Genomic DNA, 19,816 nt, shown 5'->3' on the forward strand with positions numbered 1-19,816 from the left:
ATGATCCAATTTCATTTTTCTGCATGTGGCTGTCCAATTTTCCCAACACCATTTGTTGAAGAGGCTGTCTTTTTTCCATTGGACATTCTTTCCTGCTTTGTCGAAGATTAGTTGACCATAGAGTTGAGGGTCTATTTCTGGGCTCTCTATTCTGTTCCATTGATCTATGTGTCTGTTTTTGTGCCAGTACCATGCTGTCTTGATGATGACAGCTTTGTAATAGAGCTTGAAGTCCGGAATTGTGATGCCACCAACTTTGGCTTTCTTTTTCAGTATTCCCTTGGCTATTCGAGGTCTTTTCTGGTTTCATATAAATTTTAGGATTATTTGTTCCATTTCTTTGAAAAAAATGGATGGGATTTTGATAGGGATTGCATTAAATGTGTATATTGCTTTAGGTAGCATAGACATTTTCACAATATTTGTTCTTCAATCCAGGAACATGGAACATTTTTCCATTTCTTTGTGTCTTCCTCAATTTCTTTCATGAGTACTTTATAGTTTAGATTCTTTGCCTCTTTGGTTAGGTTTATTCCTAGGTATCTTACGGTTTTGGGTGCAATTGTAAATGGCATTGACTCCTTAATTTCTCTTTCTTCTGTCTTGTTGGTGTCCAGAAATGCAACTGATTTCTGTGCATTGATTTTATATCCTGACACTTTACTGAATTCCTGTACAAGTTCTAGCAGTCTGGGAGTGGAGTCTTTCGGGTTTTCCACATACAGTATCATATCATCTGCAAAGAATGATAGTTTGACTACTTCTTTGCCGATTTGGATGCCTTTAATTTCTTTTTGTTGTCTGATTGCTGAGGCTAGGACTTCTATCTAGTACTATGTTGAATAGCAGTGGTGACAATGGACATCCCTGCCGTGTTCCTGACCTTAGTGGAAAAGCTTTCGGTTTTTCTCCATTGAGAATGGTATTTGCAGTGGGTTTTTCTTAGATGGCTTTGATGATATTGAGGTACGTGCCCTCTATCCCTACACTTCGAAGAGTTTTGATCAGGAAGGGATGCTGTACTTTGTCAAATGCTTTTTCAGCATCTATTGAGAGTATCATATGGTTCTTGTTCTTTCTTTTATTAATGTATTGTATCACATTGATTGATTTGTGGATGTTGAACCAACCTTGCAGCCCCGGAATAAATCCCACTTGGTCGTGGTGAATAATTCTTTTTTAAGGTTCTGTTGGATCCTATTGGCTAGTATTTTGGTGAGAATTTTCGCATCTGTGTTCATCAAGGATATTGGTCTGTAATTCTCTTTTTTGATGGGATCCTTGTCTGGTTTTGGGATCAAGGTGATGCTGGCCTCATAAAGTGAGTTTGGAAGTTTTCCTTCCACTTCTGTTTTTTTTGGAACAGTTTCAGGAGAATAGGAATTAATTCTTCTTTAAATGTTTGGTAGAATTCCCCTGGGAAGCTGTCTAGCCCTGGGCTTTTGTTTGGAGATTTTTTTTTTTTTTTTTTTTGAGATTTTTGATGACTGTTTCAATCTCCTTACTGGTTATGAGTCTGTTCAGGTTTTCTATTTCTTCCTGGTTCAGTTGTGGTAGTTTATATTATAGTCTCTAGGAGTGCGTCCATTTCTTCCAGACTGTCAAATTTGTTGGTGTAGAGTTGCTCATAGTATGTTCTTATGATTGATTGTATTTCTTTGTTGTTGGTTGTGATCTCTCCTCTTTCATTCATGATTTTATTTATTTGGGTCCTTTCTCTTTTCTTTTTGATAAGTCCGGCCAGGGGTTTATCAATCTTATTAATTCCTTCAAAGAACCAGCTCCTAGTTTCGTTGATTTGTTCTATTGTTCTTTTTGATTTCTATTTCATTGATTTCTGCTCTGATCTTTATGATTTCTCTTCTCCTGCTGGGTTTAGGCTTTCTTTGTTGTTCTTTCTCCCCAGCTCCTTTAGGTGTAGGGTTAGGTTGTGCATTTGAGACCTTTCTTGTTTCTTGAGGAATGCTTGTATCACTATATATTTTTCTTTTTTTTTTTTTTAAAGATTTTATTTATTTATTTGACAGAGAGATACAAGTAGGCAGAGAGGCAGGCAGAGAGAGTGAGAGGGAAGCAGGCTCCCTGCCGAGCAGAGAGCCCGACGCGGGACTCGATCCCAGGACCCTGAGATCATGACCTGAGCCGAAGGCAGCAGCTTAAACCACTGAGCCACCCAGGCGCCCCATCACTATATATTTTTCTCTCAGGACCACCTTTGCTGTGTTCCACAGATTTTGAACTGTTGTGTTTTCATTATCATTTGTTTTCATGAATTTTTTCAATTCTTCTTTAATTTCCTTGTTGACCCATTCATTCTTTAGAAGGATGCTGTTTAGTCTCCATGTATTTGGGTTCTTTCCAAATTTCCTCTTGTGATTGAGTTCTAGCTTCAGAGCATGGTGGTCTGAAAACGTGCAGGGAATGATCCCAATCTTTTGATACCGGTTGAGACCTGATTTATGAACCAGGATGTGATTTGTTCTGGATAATGTCCCATGTGCACTAGAGAAGAATGTGTATTCTGTTTCTTTGGGATGGAATGTTCTGGATATATCTGTGATGCCCATCTGGTCCAGTGTGTCATTTAAGGCCTTTATTTCCTTGTTGATCTTTTGCTTGGATGATCTATCCATTTTCACTGAGGGGAGTGTTAAAATCCCCTACTATTATTGTATTATTGTTGATGTGTTTCTTTGATTTTGTTATTAATTTGTTTATATAGTTGGCTGCTCCCATGTTAGGGGCATAGATATTTAAAATTCTTAGATATTCTTGTTGGACAGACCCTTTGAGTATGATATAGTGTCCTTCCTCATCTCTTATTATATTCTTTGGCTTAAAATCTAATTGATCTGATATAAGGATTGCCACCCCAGCTTTCTTCTGATGTCCATTAGCATGGTAAATTGTTTTCCACCCTGTCACTTTAAATTTGGAGGTGTCTTCGGGTCTAAAATGAGTTTCTTATAGGCAGCATATTGATGGGTTTTGTTTTTTTATCATTCTGATACCCTGTGTCTTTTGATTGGGGCATTTAGCCCATTAACATTCAGGGTAACTATTGAGAGAGATGAATTTAGTGCCATTGTATTGCCTTTAAGCTGACTTTTACTGTATATTGTCTCTGTTCCTTTCTGATCTACTACTTTTAGGCTCTCTCTTTGCTTAGAGGACCCCTTTCAATATTTCCTGTAGAGCTAGTTTGGTGTTTGCAAATTCTTTTAGCTTTTGTTTGTCCTGGAAGTTTTTATTCTCCTTCTCTTTTCAGTGATAGCCTAGCTGGATATAGTATTCTTGGCTGCATGTTTTTCTCATTTAGTGCTCTGAATATATCATGCCAGTTCTTTCTGGCCGCCCAGGTCTCTGTGGATAAGTCTGCTGCTTTCTTTTTAACATTGTATGTTACAGACTTCTTTCCCGGGCTGCTTTCAGGATTTTCTCTTTGTCGCTAAAACTTGTAAATTTTACTATAAGGTGACGGGGTGTGGACCTATTCTTGTTGATTTTGAGGGGGGTTCTCTGCACCTCCTGGATTTTGATGCTTGTTCCCTTTGCCATATTAGGGAAATTCTTTCCAATAATTCTCCAATATACCTTCTGCTCCCCTCTCTCTTTCTTCTTCTTCTGGAATCCCAATTATTCTAATGTTGTTTTGTCTTATGGTATCACTTATCTCTCGAATTCTCCCCTCATGGTCCAGTAGCTGTTTGTCCCTCTTTTGCTCAGCTTCTTTATTCTCTCTCATTTAGTTTTCTATGTCACTAATTCTTTCTTCTGCCTCATTTATCCTAGCAATAAATGCCTCCATTTTTTATTGCACCTCATTAATAGCTTTTTTGATTTCAACTTGGTTCGGTTTTAGTTCTTTTATTTCTCCAGAAAGGGCTTCTCCAGAGAGTGTTTCTCTAATATCTTCCATGCCTTTTTCGAGTCCGGCTAGAACCTTGAGAATTGTCATTCTGAACTCTAGATCTGACATATTACCGATGTCCATATTGATTATGTCCTCAGCCTTCGGTACTGCCTCTTGTTCTTTTTTTTTTTTTGTGGTGAGTTTTTCTGCCTTGTCATTTTGTCCAGATAAGAATATATGAAGGAGCAAATAAAATAACTAAAAGGGTGGCAAAGACCCCAAGAAAATGTGTTTTAACCAAATCAGAAGAGACCCCAAATAGTGGGAGGGAGAAAGGGGATAAAAAGAAGTTCAGAAAAAATAAAAACTAAAAAAGGAAACAAAGGAAAATATAAAAAAGAAAAAAATATATATATTAGACTGCTGACTAGAACAGGGTCACCCACTTAATTTTGGGAGTATTTTGGTCTCTTAGAAGAAACTACCTCCCCAAATTTTGAAGAATGAAAAACATATATAAGGGTAAACACAATGAAGGGATGGGATATACCTATAAAGATGAAAATTTTTTTTTTTAATTTCGAAAAAAGGAGTTAAGTTGGTTGGGAGAATAAAGAAAAAGAAAGTGGAGAGAATTTGCTCGGGCTGGAGACTAGAACAAGTCCAGAGCTAGATTTAGGGAATATTTTGATCTATTAGAAGAAGTTGTACCCCAAATTTTTTAGAAGAAAAAATCCTATGTGTATACAAAAAATAAAGTTAGATATAATGAAGGATAAAATATGACTATAATAATGAAGGTTCAAAAAAGATTTTTTTTTTTTTATGAAAGGTTAAGATAAACTAGTTTAAAAACATTAAAAGAGGAAAGGGTAAAAGTTAAAATTAGCAGAAGGAAAAAAATAAAAAAAAAAATTAACTGCAAGACTAAAGAATCATGGGGAGAAAGCCATGAATTCTGTGCTTTGCTTTCTCTTCCTCTGGAAATCTGCTGTTCTCCTTGGTAAGTGAACTTGGTCTTGGCTGGATTTCTTGTTGATCTTCTGGGGGAGGGGCCTGTTGTAGTGATTCACAAGTGTCTTTGCGGGAGGCGGAACTGCACCGCCCTTACCAGGGGCCGGGTTAAGTAATCTGCACGGGTTCACTGGGGTTCGCTTTGGGAGCTTTTGTTCCCTGAACGCTTTCCGTAGAGTTCCGGAGGCGAATGAAGATGGCGGCCTCCCAGTCTCCGGCCTGGAGTAGCTGAGAGCTCGGGGCCCCACTCCTCAGTGCGCCCTTAGAGAAAAGCGCTCAGTCACTCCCCACTCCGTGGCCTCTGACTGCGCTCCGAGCTCACCCAGCCCGCGACCGGTTCAAGGTAACCCCGAGCTGAGAGCTCACTCCTTGGCTCTGTCTCTGTAGCCAGCTTCCCTGCTCTAACACCTGCGAGCTCTGTGACACTCAGACACCCCCGATCCTTCTGGGACCCTGTGGGACCTGGGGCCATGCTGACCCCGCGTGGGCTTCACCCCAGTTTGGCCTCTGGAGCGATGTCCCTCAGTGGAACAGACTTTTAAAAGTCCTGATTTTGTGCTCCGTTGCTTCGCCGCTTGCGGGAGCCGGCCCCTTTCCCCATGGTCTGTCTTGCCGTCGTTTTAGATTCACTTCTCCTCCGGTCCTACCTTTCAGAAAGTGGTCAATTTTCTGTTTCTAGAATTGTTGCTCTTCTTCTCTTCAATCTCCTGTTGGATTTGTAGGTGTTTGCAATGGTTTGATAAGCTATTGAGCTGATCTCCTGCTACCTGATGTTGTCTTAGTCTGCTACTTCTCCGCCATCTTCTAATTTCATTTTTTTTTTTTTTAAGATTTTATTTGAGACACAGGTAGTGAGAGAGCACAAGTGGGGTGAGGGGCAGGGGGAGAAGCAGGCTCCCCGCTGAGCAGCCCCAGGTGGGGCTCGATCCCAGGACCCTAGGATCATGACCTGAGCCGAAGGCAGACACTTAACCAACTGAGCCACCTAGGTATTCCTTCTAATTTCGTTTGATTATATTTTATGTCACTTTCTTGATGTATTCTAATTTGTTTTGAGGTATTCAGTTACACTTTTCACTAGTTTTCTGAGCACATCTCTCTGGTATGCTTTGTTGTCTGTAGGGATTGTATTTGCTACTTGGGCACTTTTTTCTTATAATAATGTTGTATGGGATTTTATATAGATTATCTTCTCTTGCCTGTTTTTGCTTTTAACGATTATGTATTTATTCGACAGATAGAGATCACAAGTAGGCAGAGAGGCAGGCAGAGAGAGAGAGAGGAGGAAGCAGGCCCCCCGCTGAGCAGAGAGCCCGATGTGGGGCTCGATCCTAGGATCCTGGGATCATGACCTGAGTTGAAGGCAGAGGCTTTAACCCAACTGAGCCACCCAGGTGTCCTTCTCTTGCCTATTTTTTTTTTTTTTTTCCTCTTGCCTGTTTTAGATGAAATTACTTTCGCTGTTGTTTTACAAGGGATGTGGGTCAGGGCAGCTTTTCTTTCTTTTTTTTTTTTTTAATACTTATTTATTTGACAGAGAGAGAGGTCACAAGTAGGCAGAGAGGCAGGCAGAGAGAGAGAGGGAGAAACAGGCTCCCCACTGAGCAGAGAGCCCGATGCCGGGCTCGATCCCAGGACCCTGAGATCATGACCTGAGCCGAAGGTAGAGGCTTAAACCACTGAGCCACCCAGGCGCCCCCAGGGCAGCTTTTCTAACTGTATTTATTCTCTTACACTTCCTCTTCTCTTTGGGAGGAGTCTAAATAAACAGGGCAGCTTACTTCCTGAGATCTGGTTCTGTTCCACTGTTGCTGATGCTGATTATGGCGGGGTGTCCCTGGCAATCAGATGCCCTGTTGCTTCCTCTGCTTCCCTTGCACAGATCCCAATACCAAATTGATCTTGTTGTTGTTAGCTTGTCCCTGCCTGTTTGTGTATTATGGGGTTTAGGGGGGTACTTTCATACGTGGTTTGGTTGTAGATGTTTACCTTGGTTTTCCTGTGCTGGTTGCTATGTCTGTGTGTGGTGGTAGCAGGGATCAGAGAATGGGTGGGATATGAAGAGACTGAAAAATTATCACTGTTCTGCCATCTTGCCTGAATCTGCTGGGATAGCTGCTGGTTTTTAGTTTGGATGTAGTCTGGGTTAAATTATGAGTCTGTTGTTTTATAGCTTCTTAATTTAGCCTCCTGTTCACCGTATGATTAAAAAAACAATATGATACACACTTTAAAAACATGTTTATTGATGTCTATCATAATACTTTTTCTTTTGGGTCCTAACTTAATGAATAATATTCTTTTTTTTTTAAAGATTTTATTTATTTATTTGACACAGAGAGAGAGATCACAAGTTGGCAGAGAGGCAGGCAGAGGCAGAGAGAGAAGCAGGCTCCCTGCTGAGCAGAGAGCCAGATGCGGGGCTCGATCCCAGGACCCTGAGATCATGACCTGAGCTGAAGGCAGTGGCTTAACCCACTGAGCCATGCAGGTGCCCCAAACTGAATAATATTCTTAAAGATTTTTTTTTTAAAAGATTTTATTTATTTATAAGAAAGAGAGCGTGAGCAAGCATGAGCAGTGGGTAGGGACAGAGAGAGGGGGACAAACTGATTCCCCGCTGAGCGCAGAGCCCAATGGTGGGGCTTGATTCTAGGACCCTGAGATCATGACCTGATTTCTTAATTTTCTACCATTCATGTATTAGAATTAATATCACTTAGACTTGGTATTTTCTTTAATGTATTGCTGGAGTCTACTGTCTAACAGTTCATCAGGATTTTTATTTTATTGATGAATATGCTTTGCCCATTTTCATTGTATTCTAAACATTTTTCAAGTTCATCTTCAATGCCATTAACTTGGGTTTCTGCAGTTTGATTTGACTTAATGCATCCGATATGGCTTTAGTTTGGTAAGGTGGTCTCTTCAGTTTCTGTTCTTAGTTCTACCAGATCCATATTAATCTCACCTGATTTTTTTTTTTTTTTATTTGACTGACAGAGATCACAAGTAGGCAGAGAGGCAGGCAGAGAGAGAGAGGAAGGGAAGGAGGCTCTCTGCTGAGTGGAGAGCCCGATGTGGGGCTCGATCCCAGGACCCTGGGATCATGACCTGAGCGAAAGGCAGAGGCTTTAACCCATTGAGCCACCCAGGTGCCCCAATCTCACCTGATTTTATTTCTTCTTTAATCTTACATTTCTTAGAAGCTACATTCTCTTTAATTATTGAGAATACGAAAGAGTTTGTGTGTTAATTTTCTTTTGATGCCCAAGGTAGCCCTCCACATTATATTTTTTTTATCTGCCTTTTGCATAATCTCTTTCAGCATCATCCCCCCACCTTTTCCAATTCTGCCTTCATGAGGAGGACCCTTGCTGAACCAAGTGGGAGAGGTGAGGGTTCTGTCTAGCCTGCTGTTTGCCTGGAATTGGTCAGTCATGGATATATTAGATCTCTGTGCTTATATATGTTCAGTTCCTCCTTTAGCACGAGAGAGGAAAGTTGGATAGCAGCCAATATTAAGATTTTATTTATTTTAGAGCAGAGAAAGTGCGAGTATGGGGAGGGAGGAGCAGAGAGAGAGAGGAACCAGCAGACTCTGGGCTGAGCGTGAGCCTGATGCAGGGCTGGATGTCAGCATCCTGAGATCAGGGGCTGAACCAGAATCAAGAGGTGGCTGCTTCACTGACCGTGCCCCCAGTGGCTCGCTTTCATCTTGCTTCAGATAGAGGTTTCAGGGGGATTGGGAGGGGGGCGTGTGGAGTGGTACTCGCTGTAGCCTTTATGGGATGGCTGAGTTGTGTCAGCTAAACTCTTACTGAATTAGTTGATCCCTTTTGTGGTAGGGTCCTGTCTGTCAGGGATTCCCCTCAGCTCAGACCATTCCTTGTGTGTTACTCTTCTGGCTGCCTTGGTTGACCCAGGTACCTGGAAAAATGAAAACAATCCCCCGTCTTTAACATCCCCCTCACTGCCATTCTGAGGAGAGTTAATGGCTCCAGTTGTGAGTGCTTCCTGCTTCTTCTGGGGCCCACTTTCTCCTGTAGTCCCCTTTCTCCCGGTTAAGAATTGGTGGCATTCTTCAGAACTCTCATTTTATACCTCCTTTGCTTTCTCTCATTTAGAGAGAATTGTATCCCATTTCATTGTTCTTCGGTTTCGTCTTGGGTCTTACTGTACCTGGTATGTAGCTTCCAACATTCATAGAATGGGTGATTTCTATATTGTATTAACACACAAATTTCCCTCTTTGTATTTGTTTGGGTTTTAGAGAGAAGAGTTATGTGAAGAAGTAAGTGCGCTCTCTCCCAGAAGTAGTTCTACCCAAGTAGGCGTGAGCCAGTCAGAATCTTACTTTTGGGGTATATATGGAAAAAAAAAATCGGGCAGGCAGTGGCTGGTATGTCCTGAGAAATTCTGTGATAGAGGCCGAAATTATGACAACAGCACTCATAAGGTTTCTAAGAAAAGGTACGAAGAGTTGGAGGATGAGGCCACCAACTGGTGGAGGGAGAAGTGGGCCTGCAGAAACAGACCACATAAAGCAGGGGAGTCTTATCAGCGGAGGGCACTGAGTGACCCACGAGCCCCACTGTTCCTCCAGTCTCAGAGGCCTGGTCACATGCCGCGTCCCAGTCTTTGAATTTCTACGAGACGCCATCTTGTCTTCTGGTGCCACTCTAGGTTGGTGACTGCATCTTAAAATCAAGAGAGCCTAAGGAAACTAGCTGCTTTTAATTTTACTCTGGGAAGGAGGATCCCAGGCCACCCCAGCATGTGGTGGCGGGAGGTGAGTGGATCGCGGTTTTGAGAAAAATGAGGAATTGCCCTCATTATAAAGAAGTGAGAGAAAAAACTGACAAGGAACAATTGCTGAGTAGTATGGGGAAGTCCCGCTGTGGTTGGGAACCATGAGTTTCTAGTAGCATTATTCTGTGTGGTGGTAGGATTTTCTCCAGGAATAGGACTGTAGGAATCCACAAGCTGGGTAGCTGGAAGGAAGGCTCGTGGATTAGGTGGGACGAGGGTGCGGAGTCTGAGCTGGGTGGGGCTGGTGCTCTATCATGGGTATAGTCTGAACAGAGTAGAAATGAAAGGGTGGGGATTCCGATGGGGAGAAAACGGATAGTTGGGCATTAGCGGGCTTGCTGAAATGGAAGACTTAAGTAGTAGTGAGAGGAGGACAGGGGTAAGATCCAAGAGGTGAGAAGTTGCAAAGGCATGGGATGTTTAAGATTGCAGGGAGTGGAAGGGCTTGAGACTGGGCCCATCCTCAGTGTGGCCCTGTAAGAGCTGTTGATTTTCTGTTGTGCTTGCACCCACCACTCACTCATTGATGTAATAAGGTAAGAATAAACACTTCTCGAGATTTTACAAGGTTACTTTATAGATGGCAGAATTTAAAAAAAAAGTAGTAAGCAGAGTGTTTATTTTTTTAAAATTACTTAAAAAAGGTTGTTTACAGAGATGTGGATTTACATAACTTGGGGACAACATTTTAAAAATGTACAGGCTATTTCATATTATTGCACTTACTCTTCCATAATATATAAGGCATTTTATTTTACATAAATAAAGGATAATGTAGAATATCATACAACAGGTGTGGTGCCAAGTAAGTCAACCATAAAATTAAATGAGATGTGTTTCGGAGGACAGAAATGCAATCCAACTTATTTCAATCTTCACAGAATATCCTTGCAACTACAATTTACTTGTTACAACACGTATTTACCCTCATAGCTTATTGTGGATGACTGATGCATTAGAAAACTGAAACAATGAAAGTTTTAGTAGGATAATAGAATACCATTAGTGCTCACTTCAGGAAGTGTGGGGATTAGACTCATTAGAAATACTAGTCATGCCTGGAACACTGAAGACAAATAAGTAGCTTTCGATCTGAGGGTCAGAGATAGTTTAGCCTTTTGCTTTCTCCCTTAAGTTCCAACTGTTGGCCAGGGAAACCCTTCTGGCAAGATCTACTAGAAGTGGTGACTTTGCCTACTTCAGTGAGTGAAAGGTCTACCCTCGCACTTTTCAGATAAGATGATCAGAGACTCGGAAGGAGACTGTTCCGTTGCGCTGAACTGCTCTAGAAATTCCGGTCTGTTCACATAGGACTGTGAATTTCTTACTAGGAGGCCCAGCTGGAAGAGTGGAGGCAAATATTCTTACCATTTCGGCAAGAAAGCAGAAACCACACCACTGACCCCAGAGACTTAAAAACAATCTAGCATGCACCTGACTGCCTACAGAATCCTGGAAGTGTAGTGAGAAGTAGAAGCTACATGAGTCATGTCTTTCTAGCTAACTCTTGTACCGCATTCTCTTCTGTATAACCTGTGTAAAAAAAATGAGAAGTCTGGGCTCACACCAGCCAGGTACTTCATGCTCATCCGAGAGAGCCCTGTGGGCCAGCTCGGCAGAGGTTTTATGGTAAGGGAGGAGTCCCTCGGAAACGATGCACAAAGGTGACAGCAAGAGCATCTCCATGATGGGGGCGGGGAAGGTGTACAGTGACCTCACTTCTGTTCTCTAAGCCACAGACCCAGGCTGCAGGTTACTGAAGGAAGCGTCCAGCACAAAACCTGGGCGTCGTCCAGCACGCAGCTTTGGCGTCCTCACCCGTACTCCCAGGACTGGAGCAGCTGGTCTGGGTCCCTCTCGGGTTGGGGTTGTGCAACACAGTTCGGTTTCTTTACCTTGAAAGAGTGACTCACCCGCATTCCCCGTTGTCTTCTTTTTACATTTTGGTACGTGAAGCTGATGGAGGTTTGGAATTTCAGAAAAGAAGGTGCAGTACGAAGGAGAAGAGCCAGTTTTGGGACCGGGAACAAGAGCACACTGACTGGGAGCAGCTACGGGGAGAAGTCATGCTTTGACAGGAGAGCAGCCGGGACCAGCTTCACGGGCAGTGTGAGTCACACCAGTCTTCTGCAGGAACAGTTTGGGCCAAAGGAAGAATTTGCAAAACAGGAAAACACCAGCAGCAAGCGGTCCCTGCAGGGGTATCGTCACACCCAGGTCAGGAAGGTGGGCCGGTGCTTAGAAAGGGGCCGTTTCTTGAGCTGTTTGGCTAGGGGGAAAACCAACCAACCGAAGTCCCAAAAGGATGATTTTTAAGCTCCGCCCTTTGGATTGTAAATGTAATGCCTATGTTTATAAATCCAAGGATGCTAAAAAGATTACTAAAAATTTAGCTCAGTGTTGGGACTGCATAAAACATAGAAATGGAAAGCCAGTGACTATAGGATTTCTGCCCACTCCTGTGTTGACTGGTCTTGAATTCAAGCACTTACTCAAGACAAGTTCCAAACCAGATGCAAGGTGCTTTCAGAGCTGGAACCCGCTACTCGTTCTAAGCAGCAGAGTTCATGGCTAGTTAGTGCGGTTTATCAGAACAGCGTTTCTGTAAAATAGCCTTACGACTTACACTTTCAGATCACGATCAGCACTTCATGATGATCAGTAACCCACGGGGCGAACCCTGCAGCCACACAGTGCGCAGGACACTCACTAAAAAAAAACACCACTTTCCGGATTTTGCTTTTTCCTTTTTGGATAATTCCTGAGCTCAGCTTAACTGTTAGGTCAGAACTGATTTTTTTTCTTTTAAGTCTCACTTTCTTTTCACCGTAATGTACAGACCTCCAGCTCCTTCCACTGAATGTGCCTAAAAGCATTCTCTTATTTACTTACAAAATTATATAAAACTGTAGTCCTTTATTTGTGACATTCGTGTCGCCCCTCAGACTTGGTTAGCTCCCTCACTGCCAGGATTAGGTCTGGTGAGCGAGCAGGCAGGAAGGACGCAAAGGTCTTAAGTAAATGTTTTGAGTGAAGAAGGGCATGCCACATCTTGTGTCCCCATCAAGAAGCACAAAAAGGGAGGGAAGAGGCACCGGAACAAAAGGATCCCTGCTGGCCTCGGTCGTCCGGGTAGAAGGCTTCCAGAGGTCAGCGCCATTGCCGTCGCACACACAAGAGGTCAGCCCCACAAAGAAGTAAAAACCTGGAGATTTCTGTAGTCCTTGCCTATACCAAGGTTCCTGTGCTGTTTTAGGAACCCAGTGTTGAAAGAAGTTTTTCTGATTTGCTAAAGTAAGGGAACTGAGAAAAGGAGATTCTTGTTAAAAAATGTAACAAGCCCCACTCGTGAGCGTCACTCCTGGTGCCTGTTTCAGGAAGAATTCCTGTGCTTCCGAATCAGCAACTGCACGGGTCCCTCCGGGACAGACTTCATAATAGTCCAGGCATCAAAGTGCATGAGCCCCACCAGGGGTTTCCCATTAATGGCAAGAATTTCATCTCCGGCTTCGATTGTTCCCGCTTGTTCGGCTGCTCCACCTGTAAGAACAGACAGACAGTATGCCGGGGCGCCCTCACGGGATTCCAGATAAATTCTGGGCGAGCTAAAAACTCAAATGAGAAAAATCTCTGCACGACACGCCCATAATTCTTAGGAAAGGGAAACAGTCCTTAAGACACACAGAGTGTATACCCATGAAAAGAAATTTAGCTACCTAAAAATACTCAAATTCCCTCAAACACATATGCTATGCACTGGGAGAAGACAAATTTCAACATATATAATCAAAATCCAGATGGCCAGTTGATGCAGGAAAACAGGTTCCGCTTCTACCCGGTATACGGTGATGGCCCCCCAGTGCCTGTGGAGAATACTTGCACGGCGCTACGTACTTCCTCGTCACCGCTGTCTGTACGATAGGCTTGTGGGTGTGCTACATATATGTGCCACATACGGATATTCTTAATACTAACGATGACATTATGTAGAACACGACATACAGTAGATTTTCCTATGTACTGGTAATAGTATAGTTAGACTTTTAAAAAAATTGTTTAGAATGAGCACGTGTGAGAGCTGGGGGGCGAGCGGCAGAGGGGGAGAGAGAATTTGCAAGCCGACTTCCTGCTGAGCGTGGAGCCCCATAGCGGGCTCCATCTCACGACCCTGAGATTAGGAACTGAGCCGAAATCAAGAGTCAAATGCTTAACCAGCTGAGCCACCTAGGCGTCCCCAGAATAATTGTACTTTTAATATAACTGTTTAGCTTGAGAACCTGGAAAGATTTTTGAGAACTGTCCAAGATCATAAAATGACTGATCAAGTTCATCAAGAGACCTCTTACCTACCACGTTTCAATCATCTTTACTGCTCTCAGCTCCCTTTCCTGAAGTCCAGTAGCTGAAGTCTAGTATTCAAAACGAATGCTATCTCCGTCCATGGTGATTACCCCGACAGGCAATTCTTGATGGCACTGCCTTGGTATGCTTACATTAGTCCAAACTAATACTAGTTACGAACACGGAGTTTAGGCTCTGGTGTAGAGGTTAGGGATGCTGACCCTGTGGCCAGACTGCCTAGGTCCAAGCCTCGTTCTGCCCCTTCCGTCCGTGTGACCTTCGCTGCTTGTGTAACTCCCCCGTGGCACACACCGTCTTTTGTGAAACAGGGATAATCGTACCTATCTGATGGGATTGCTGGCGGGGGGCAGCAGGAGTTCAAACACATAAAATACAAAAGGGCGGACACTCGGTACACCCTGTATGTGACAGAATGCAGACATTTTCTAAATGGAAAGCACAGGCACACACAAGAGAGCCGACAGGCTTTTCTAGGGCGTTACCTTTGTATACTCTCTTAATGAACAGGGGCCCGTCTCCAGCCGTTGAGGATTTCCCTCCGTCCAGACTCAATCCCAGCCCCGCGGAGGTCTTCAGCACTTCGACACACAGCGCATCGTGTGAAGGAAGGCTTCTCCCTGTAGCAACGACATTTGGAAGGATGGAAATGACAAGGACACTCATCACCTCCTCTCCAGTCCCCCAAGTGTTTTACCCCAGCGCCTGAGTCCCATCTACCTTTGAAACCAGCGTTAGGATGGGTCTCTCTGATTTGGAGCCGACCTCGTGCCTGTGTTCCTGCTGTACCTGCACCATTTGCTCTTCAAAGCATTTTTTTTTAAAAATTTATGTATTTATTTGAAAGAACACGTGCACATGAGCAGGGGGAGGGCCAGAGAGAGAGGGAGAGAGGCAGACTCCCCACTGCGCACAGAGCCCCACTCAGGGCTCAATCCCAGGACCCCGGGACCATGACCTGAGATGAAATCAAGAGCCAGACGCTCCATGGACTGAGCCACACAGGCTCCCCTCAGCGCTTTCTGGAAGCATGGAGACGGCTCTGGTGTCCAAGCAGAAACCCTCAAGGCCAGACTGCTCCTGGTGAGCTCCATGCGCTGTGGTGGTGTGTCTCAGTGAAGCCACGCTTGGGGAATCAGATCTGATGATCTGCCGCGTGTCACAGGCCGGTACCGATAGCCTGCAACACCCTCGCAGGAGACTGTGATTGTGGATCCCAGAGCTTCGCGCCTGCCCCCTTCGGCCGTGCACGCTTATCATGCATCAGCTGCCCTCTCCCCTCTCCATGGCAGGGTGTGGGGGACACATTTCCATGGCAGTGGGTCCTCCACTGCAACCAACGTGTGTCCGCTCTGTGTGCTGGTTTGGAGAGGCCTGGCTGGGAGCCATCCTGAGATCTGAGTAGCGATGGTAAGCTTGCCTCTTACTTCTCTTCCTTACACACTGTGCTGGTGAAGGATGTTGAAAAGGTGGGTGGAAAGGCATGCCGAGCTCTCTGGGAGGCAGGGGAGGGACCACAGATTGAACTGCCCCCTTGGGCTTGAGGCCAAGGTAGCCAGTATCTCTGCCTTTGAACAGAAAGGTCAGTCCATTAGTGTGGCTTAGAGAAGGTCACTCCACGTTCCGCGGGGTCTGAAGGCAATGCACGGATAGGGGCAGCATGGGTTTTAGTAGGTGAATCGCTTGCTGTTAAACAGAACAGGCCTATTACAGTGGCTCTCAACTCTGGCCGGGTTCTACTGAAATCCCCTAGGAACCTTAGAAAGCTGGTGACTCAGGACCCTGGCCCCCCCACCCCCCCACCCCTCCACCCCTCAGGGTTTCTGATTTCATTGAGCTGGTGAATTTGCCGGGCAGGAGGATTGCCCTGTGCAACCTCCTGTCTCCGTCTCCAAGTGGGATACTCTCAGGGCATGTGAAAGGATAGTTCCTTGGGTTCAGGTGGAGCCTGGGGCAGGGGGATTTTAAGGAATAGGAATATGAAAAAATAAAGTTTAAGCCCTGAAAGTGCTTATGATTTGGTGACTCTGTAGAATCTGGTTCAAGACCAGATATTCTGAAGGTGTCCCAGGAATACTTAACGATTATAAATGACAGGATAGCCTCCCATATCCCGAGTTCATGAGTCTTAATCCCAGCAACTTCCAGAATGTTTAAGTGCCAAGTGGTTTCCTGTGACGTTAAGTTTCTCGGATCCACTGAGAACACACGAAGTAAGGGAGACAGCGCTGGGGCAAAGGTGAGCGTGACACGGTCTGATGACTTAAGGTGTTTGCCAATACTGGGAAGGTTTCAGTCTTCTAGCAGCGCAAAAGCAAGACAACAGAGGAGAAGGGTGAGAATCCTCCAGGCCCGTGGAGGCATCTGGATAAGAAGAGTTTCCCACCTGCTCGGCAGAAATGAGTGCTGTTTTCAGCAAAGCGATCACGGATAGGCCAGGCCACCATGAGGCCAAGTTGAAGAGAGGAATTCAGCCTCCCTTGACTTTATTAGGGAGAGATGTTGAGAAGAAACCAAAGGCCTCCTCAGAAGGCAGTGCCCGGCCCTGAGCTTCAACAGGCTCTTCTTGCTTTCGGGACTGCAGACATTGCTCCTGAACTCCAAGGGAGAGACCACCACGTAAGTCTGAAGTAGTTCTCCTAAAGGCCGCAATCAGCCCAGTGCTTCAGAAATAGAAGTGGTACTTAGTTCTGAGCAAATAGCTCGTATGCCTTCCCAGTGAGCCTTGTGATGACAGGACGGACAGCGCTTAGGAAATCCACTTCTGAACCTCTTTATAAGCTCTGTGGGTTAAGGCTAGAGTCTATGTTTTCAAACAGCTGTGCCTCCTCATTTCCTTATGTTCTTCTAAAACCGGAAAGAATATAAACCCTGGTGTTTTCCAAGGACAAATGGCAGTTCTGCAATTTCTGCATACTCTCCATGATTCCCCTTATCACAAGAGTTTCGTGTTTTGCCTACTAGCCACTTAAGTCCTAAGAGGATATAGCTGTGAAAGGGCTTCCCCCTTCGTACAGGCAGAGAAACCCTCAAGCAGTTGTTAAGTCTTCAACAGTATGGCTTTAACTACAGGGGGCGGTGGTTTCTAACTTACTAGGAACACTGCTTTTTCAAGAAGCATCCACAAACATTAAACTTAACTACATTTGATTTCTTATTTCTTCTTTTTTTGAGAGGGAGGGGGATGATTTAGGGGACGGAGGGAAGAACAGAGGGAGAGAAAGAATCCCAAGTAGGGTCCAAGCCCAGTGTGGAGCCTGATGCAGGGCTCGATCTCACAACTCTTGAGATCATGACCTGAGTCAAAATCAAGAGTCCTATGCTTAACCAACTGAGCCATCCAGGGGCCCCTCCATTTGATTTTGTGGACCCCGAGGGCAGTAGTTAGGTTCTTTTTTGTCCAGCCAGGATCTACTCTGCCGGCTGCCCACCCCCTGCCAGCTGTTGAGCTGGTGTCTTACCTAAACTGGGCTCCAGGGCGCTGGTCTTTCTGGAGAGCGAGCCCTTCCCGTTGGCTTCCTGCCTATTGGTGGGTCTGGGCTGATCGTTCCCTTTCTTGATGACCACGAGGACATCTCTGTGCAGCTGTGCTTGGTGCAGAATCTTGAGGACATCCCCATGGGCTAAGCCAGCCAGTGAGGCGCCATTGACAGACAGAAGGAAATCCCCTCGGTTCACAGTCCCTTCCTGAGAGGCAGCCCCCTGAGAACACACCCTGTGCACCTGGGGCGAGGAAAGACAAAAGCCAAAGTATTTGGAACCTTCAGTAAAAGCAAGAGGGCAGATGCAAATCTGTAGGAGAGGAACTTTCTACTGGCAAGTTCGCAAAATCCTACAAATGTTCACTGAAAGCCGATATGCGGTGTGAGGGATGGAGTTACAAATGTCAGTGCTGGCATCTGAATACAACACATTTTCCCCTCAACTTCTCGCTAGTGTCTTATCTGTGCTTGGTGCTCTGTGGGGCAGAAAGGTCACAAAAACAAACAGGACCTGGTCTGGTCTCACAGGTGATCTCAGAGGACTTCGAGTGATCTAAAATTGGAGGTGGTTCTTGAGAAGGAAGTAATTGCAGAAGCATATGCAGATTTGGTCAGTTAATTCTAGTGTTTTCTAGTGCTTAAATAAAATGTTCAGGCGAATATGAGGCAACTCCAGAAAACTGCAGTTATATATATTGGCATCGAATAGGTCACTTTGTAGTAAATGTGTGTATCTTTGCCAGTGACTAGTAATGCCTGTCCTCTACTTTACCATTTTTGCTCTATTAGGAGGAAACAAACACCAGTGTTCTTTGAACTCATGGACAGGATTTTGTCCTCGTCACCGCTGCATCAGGAGTCACCTCCCAGAGAGCATCTTGATGTGGTCACTTACCACAATTGATTTTGGCTCCATGTCTGTCCCTCCTGCCACAGTGAATCCCAGACCTGAGCCTTCTTTTTTATTCAAGACTATGAAGCAAACATCTTCTTTATTCTAGTAAAAAGAAACAGAAAAAAGTCCAGTTGGCCTTGAGTAACCCGGGGGGGGGGTGGCTCACCAACCTCTGCTCCATCAAATCTGCAGAGAATGCCGACCCTAAAACTTAACCACTAATAGCCTGCCGTTGACTGGAAGCCTTACTCAGAACAGAAACAGCTGGTTAATGCATGTTATACATGTTTTCTGTGTTGTATAAAGCTAGAGAAAAAGGTATTAAGAAAATCATAAGGAAGGGATGCCTGGGTGGTTCAGTGGGTTAAGCGTCTGCCTTTGGTTCAGCTCATGATCCCGGGGTCCTGGGATTGAGCCCGTATCGGACCCTCTGCTCAGTGAGGAGTCTGCTTCTCTCTCTACCTGCTGCTCCCCCTGCTTGTGATTGATCTCTCTCTCTGGCAAATATAAATAAAGTCTTTAAAAAAAAAAAAAGGAAAATCATAGGAGAATGCATTTATAATTCTGTAAAAGTCTGGTGCATAAGTGGACCTGTGCTGTTCAAGAGTCAGCTGTCTGTTCCTCGAGCCAAGGGTTAGGAAGCTCTGATACCAGTGAGTCCTGGTGCAGGGCTGTCGAGCTGCTCAGCACAAACCCGGTGGTTACTGGGGAGCTTTCGCACAACACTGGAATGGGAGGAGCTTCGTCTCAAGCGTCCTGCACCTCTCCTGGGTGGTGCTGACAGGATGGCATTTTGGGGGACATCCGTAGCTGCGGGCCCGCAGGGTGGACATGAACCAGGACGGGGCAGGAGCAGCGGACAATTTAGGAGCTCTTCCAGGCACCAGAGTATGCCTTCCCAAATCTGAGCAGAGCACATCATCTGATCACGAAGGGGATTCTTTATCGTACAGCTGTTTACATCTACAGTTGAGCCAAGTCAGTGTCAACAAGAACAGAGGGTAAGTAGTGCCAACACGCAGGATGAGAGACACCGAGGCCACTGATCTATGTCCCCGTCCTGCCATGTTCAGTTCACTGGGTTTCAGGTGCAGGTAAGGAACTATCATAAAGTACAAAATATGTTAAAATACATAAACTACCTTAAAACTAAACCCTTACCGAGACTGGAACATTCCTGGTAGTGTCCTAGGGTTAAGTAGCAAAAGATTGTCCCATGTTTCAAGCACTAAACAAAAGATACTTGAAATAAAATACTTCAGATAACTGAGTTGGGCTAATCATTCTGAAGGGTGACTTCCTTTGCTCACACGCTATCTGAAAGAGCACCATCTTAAAGGTCTGCATTGCTAGGTTCCCCACAGAGTGATACACAATCCATCATCAGTTCAAGGTGTTCCC

The 19,816-nt window shown here is 44.7% G+C and overlaps 1 protein-coding gene across 8 annotated transcripts in view; it reads right to left on the reverse strand.

The window, feature by feature from the left end:
- Positions 1-10,235: 10,235 nt before the first annotated feature.
- PDZD2 (PDZ domain containing 2) overlaps positions 10,236-19,816 on the reverse strand; it is a 349,024-nt gene continuing 339,443 nt past the window's right edge. For all 8 annotated transcript variants that reach the window (XM_045999587.1, XM_045999588.1, XM_045999586.1 and 5 more), the window contains 4 exons: positions 18,416-18,517; positions 17,500-17,761; positions 14,524-14,658; positions 10,236-13,219 (listed from right to left, as the gene is read on the reverse strand). In XM_045999587.1, the coding sequence (XP_045855543.1) occupies positions 13,053-13,219; positions 14,524-14,658; positions 17,500-17,761; positions 18,416-18,517 (666 nt within the window). In that variant the 3' untranslated portion in view covers positions 10,236-13,052. The remainder of the gene's footprint in view (positions 13,220-14,523; positions 14,659-17,499; positions 17,762-18,415; positions 18,518-19,816) is intronic.

This window comes from Meles meles, chromosome 3, assembly GCF_922984935.1.
Source record: "Meles meles chromosome 3, mMelMel3.1 paternal haplotype, whole genome shotgun sequence".
NCBI lineage: Eukaryota > Metazoa > Chordata > Mammalia > Carnivora > Mustelidae > Meles > Meles meles.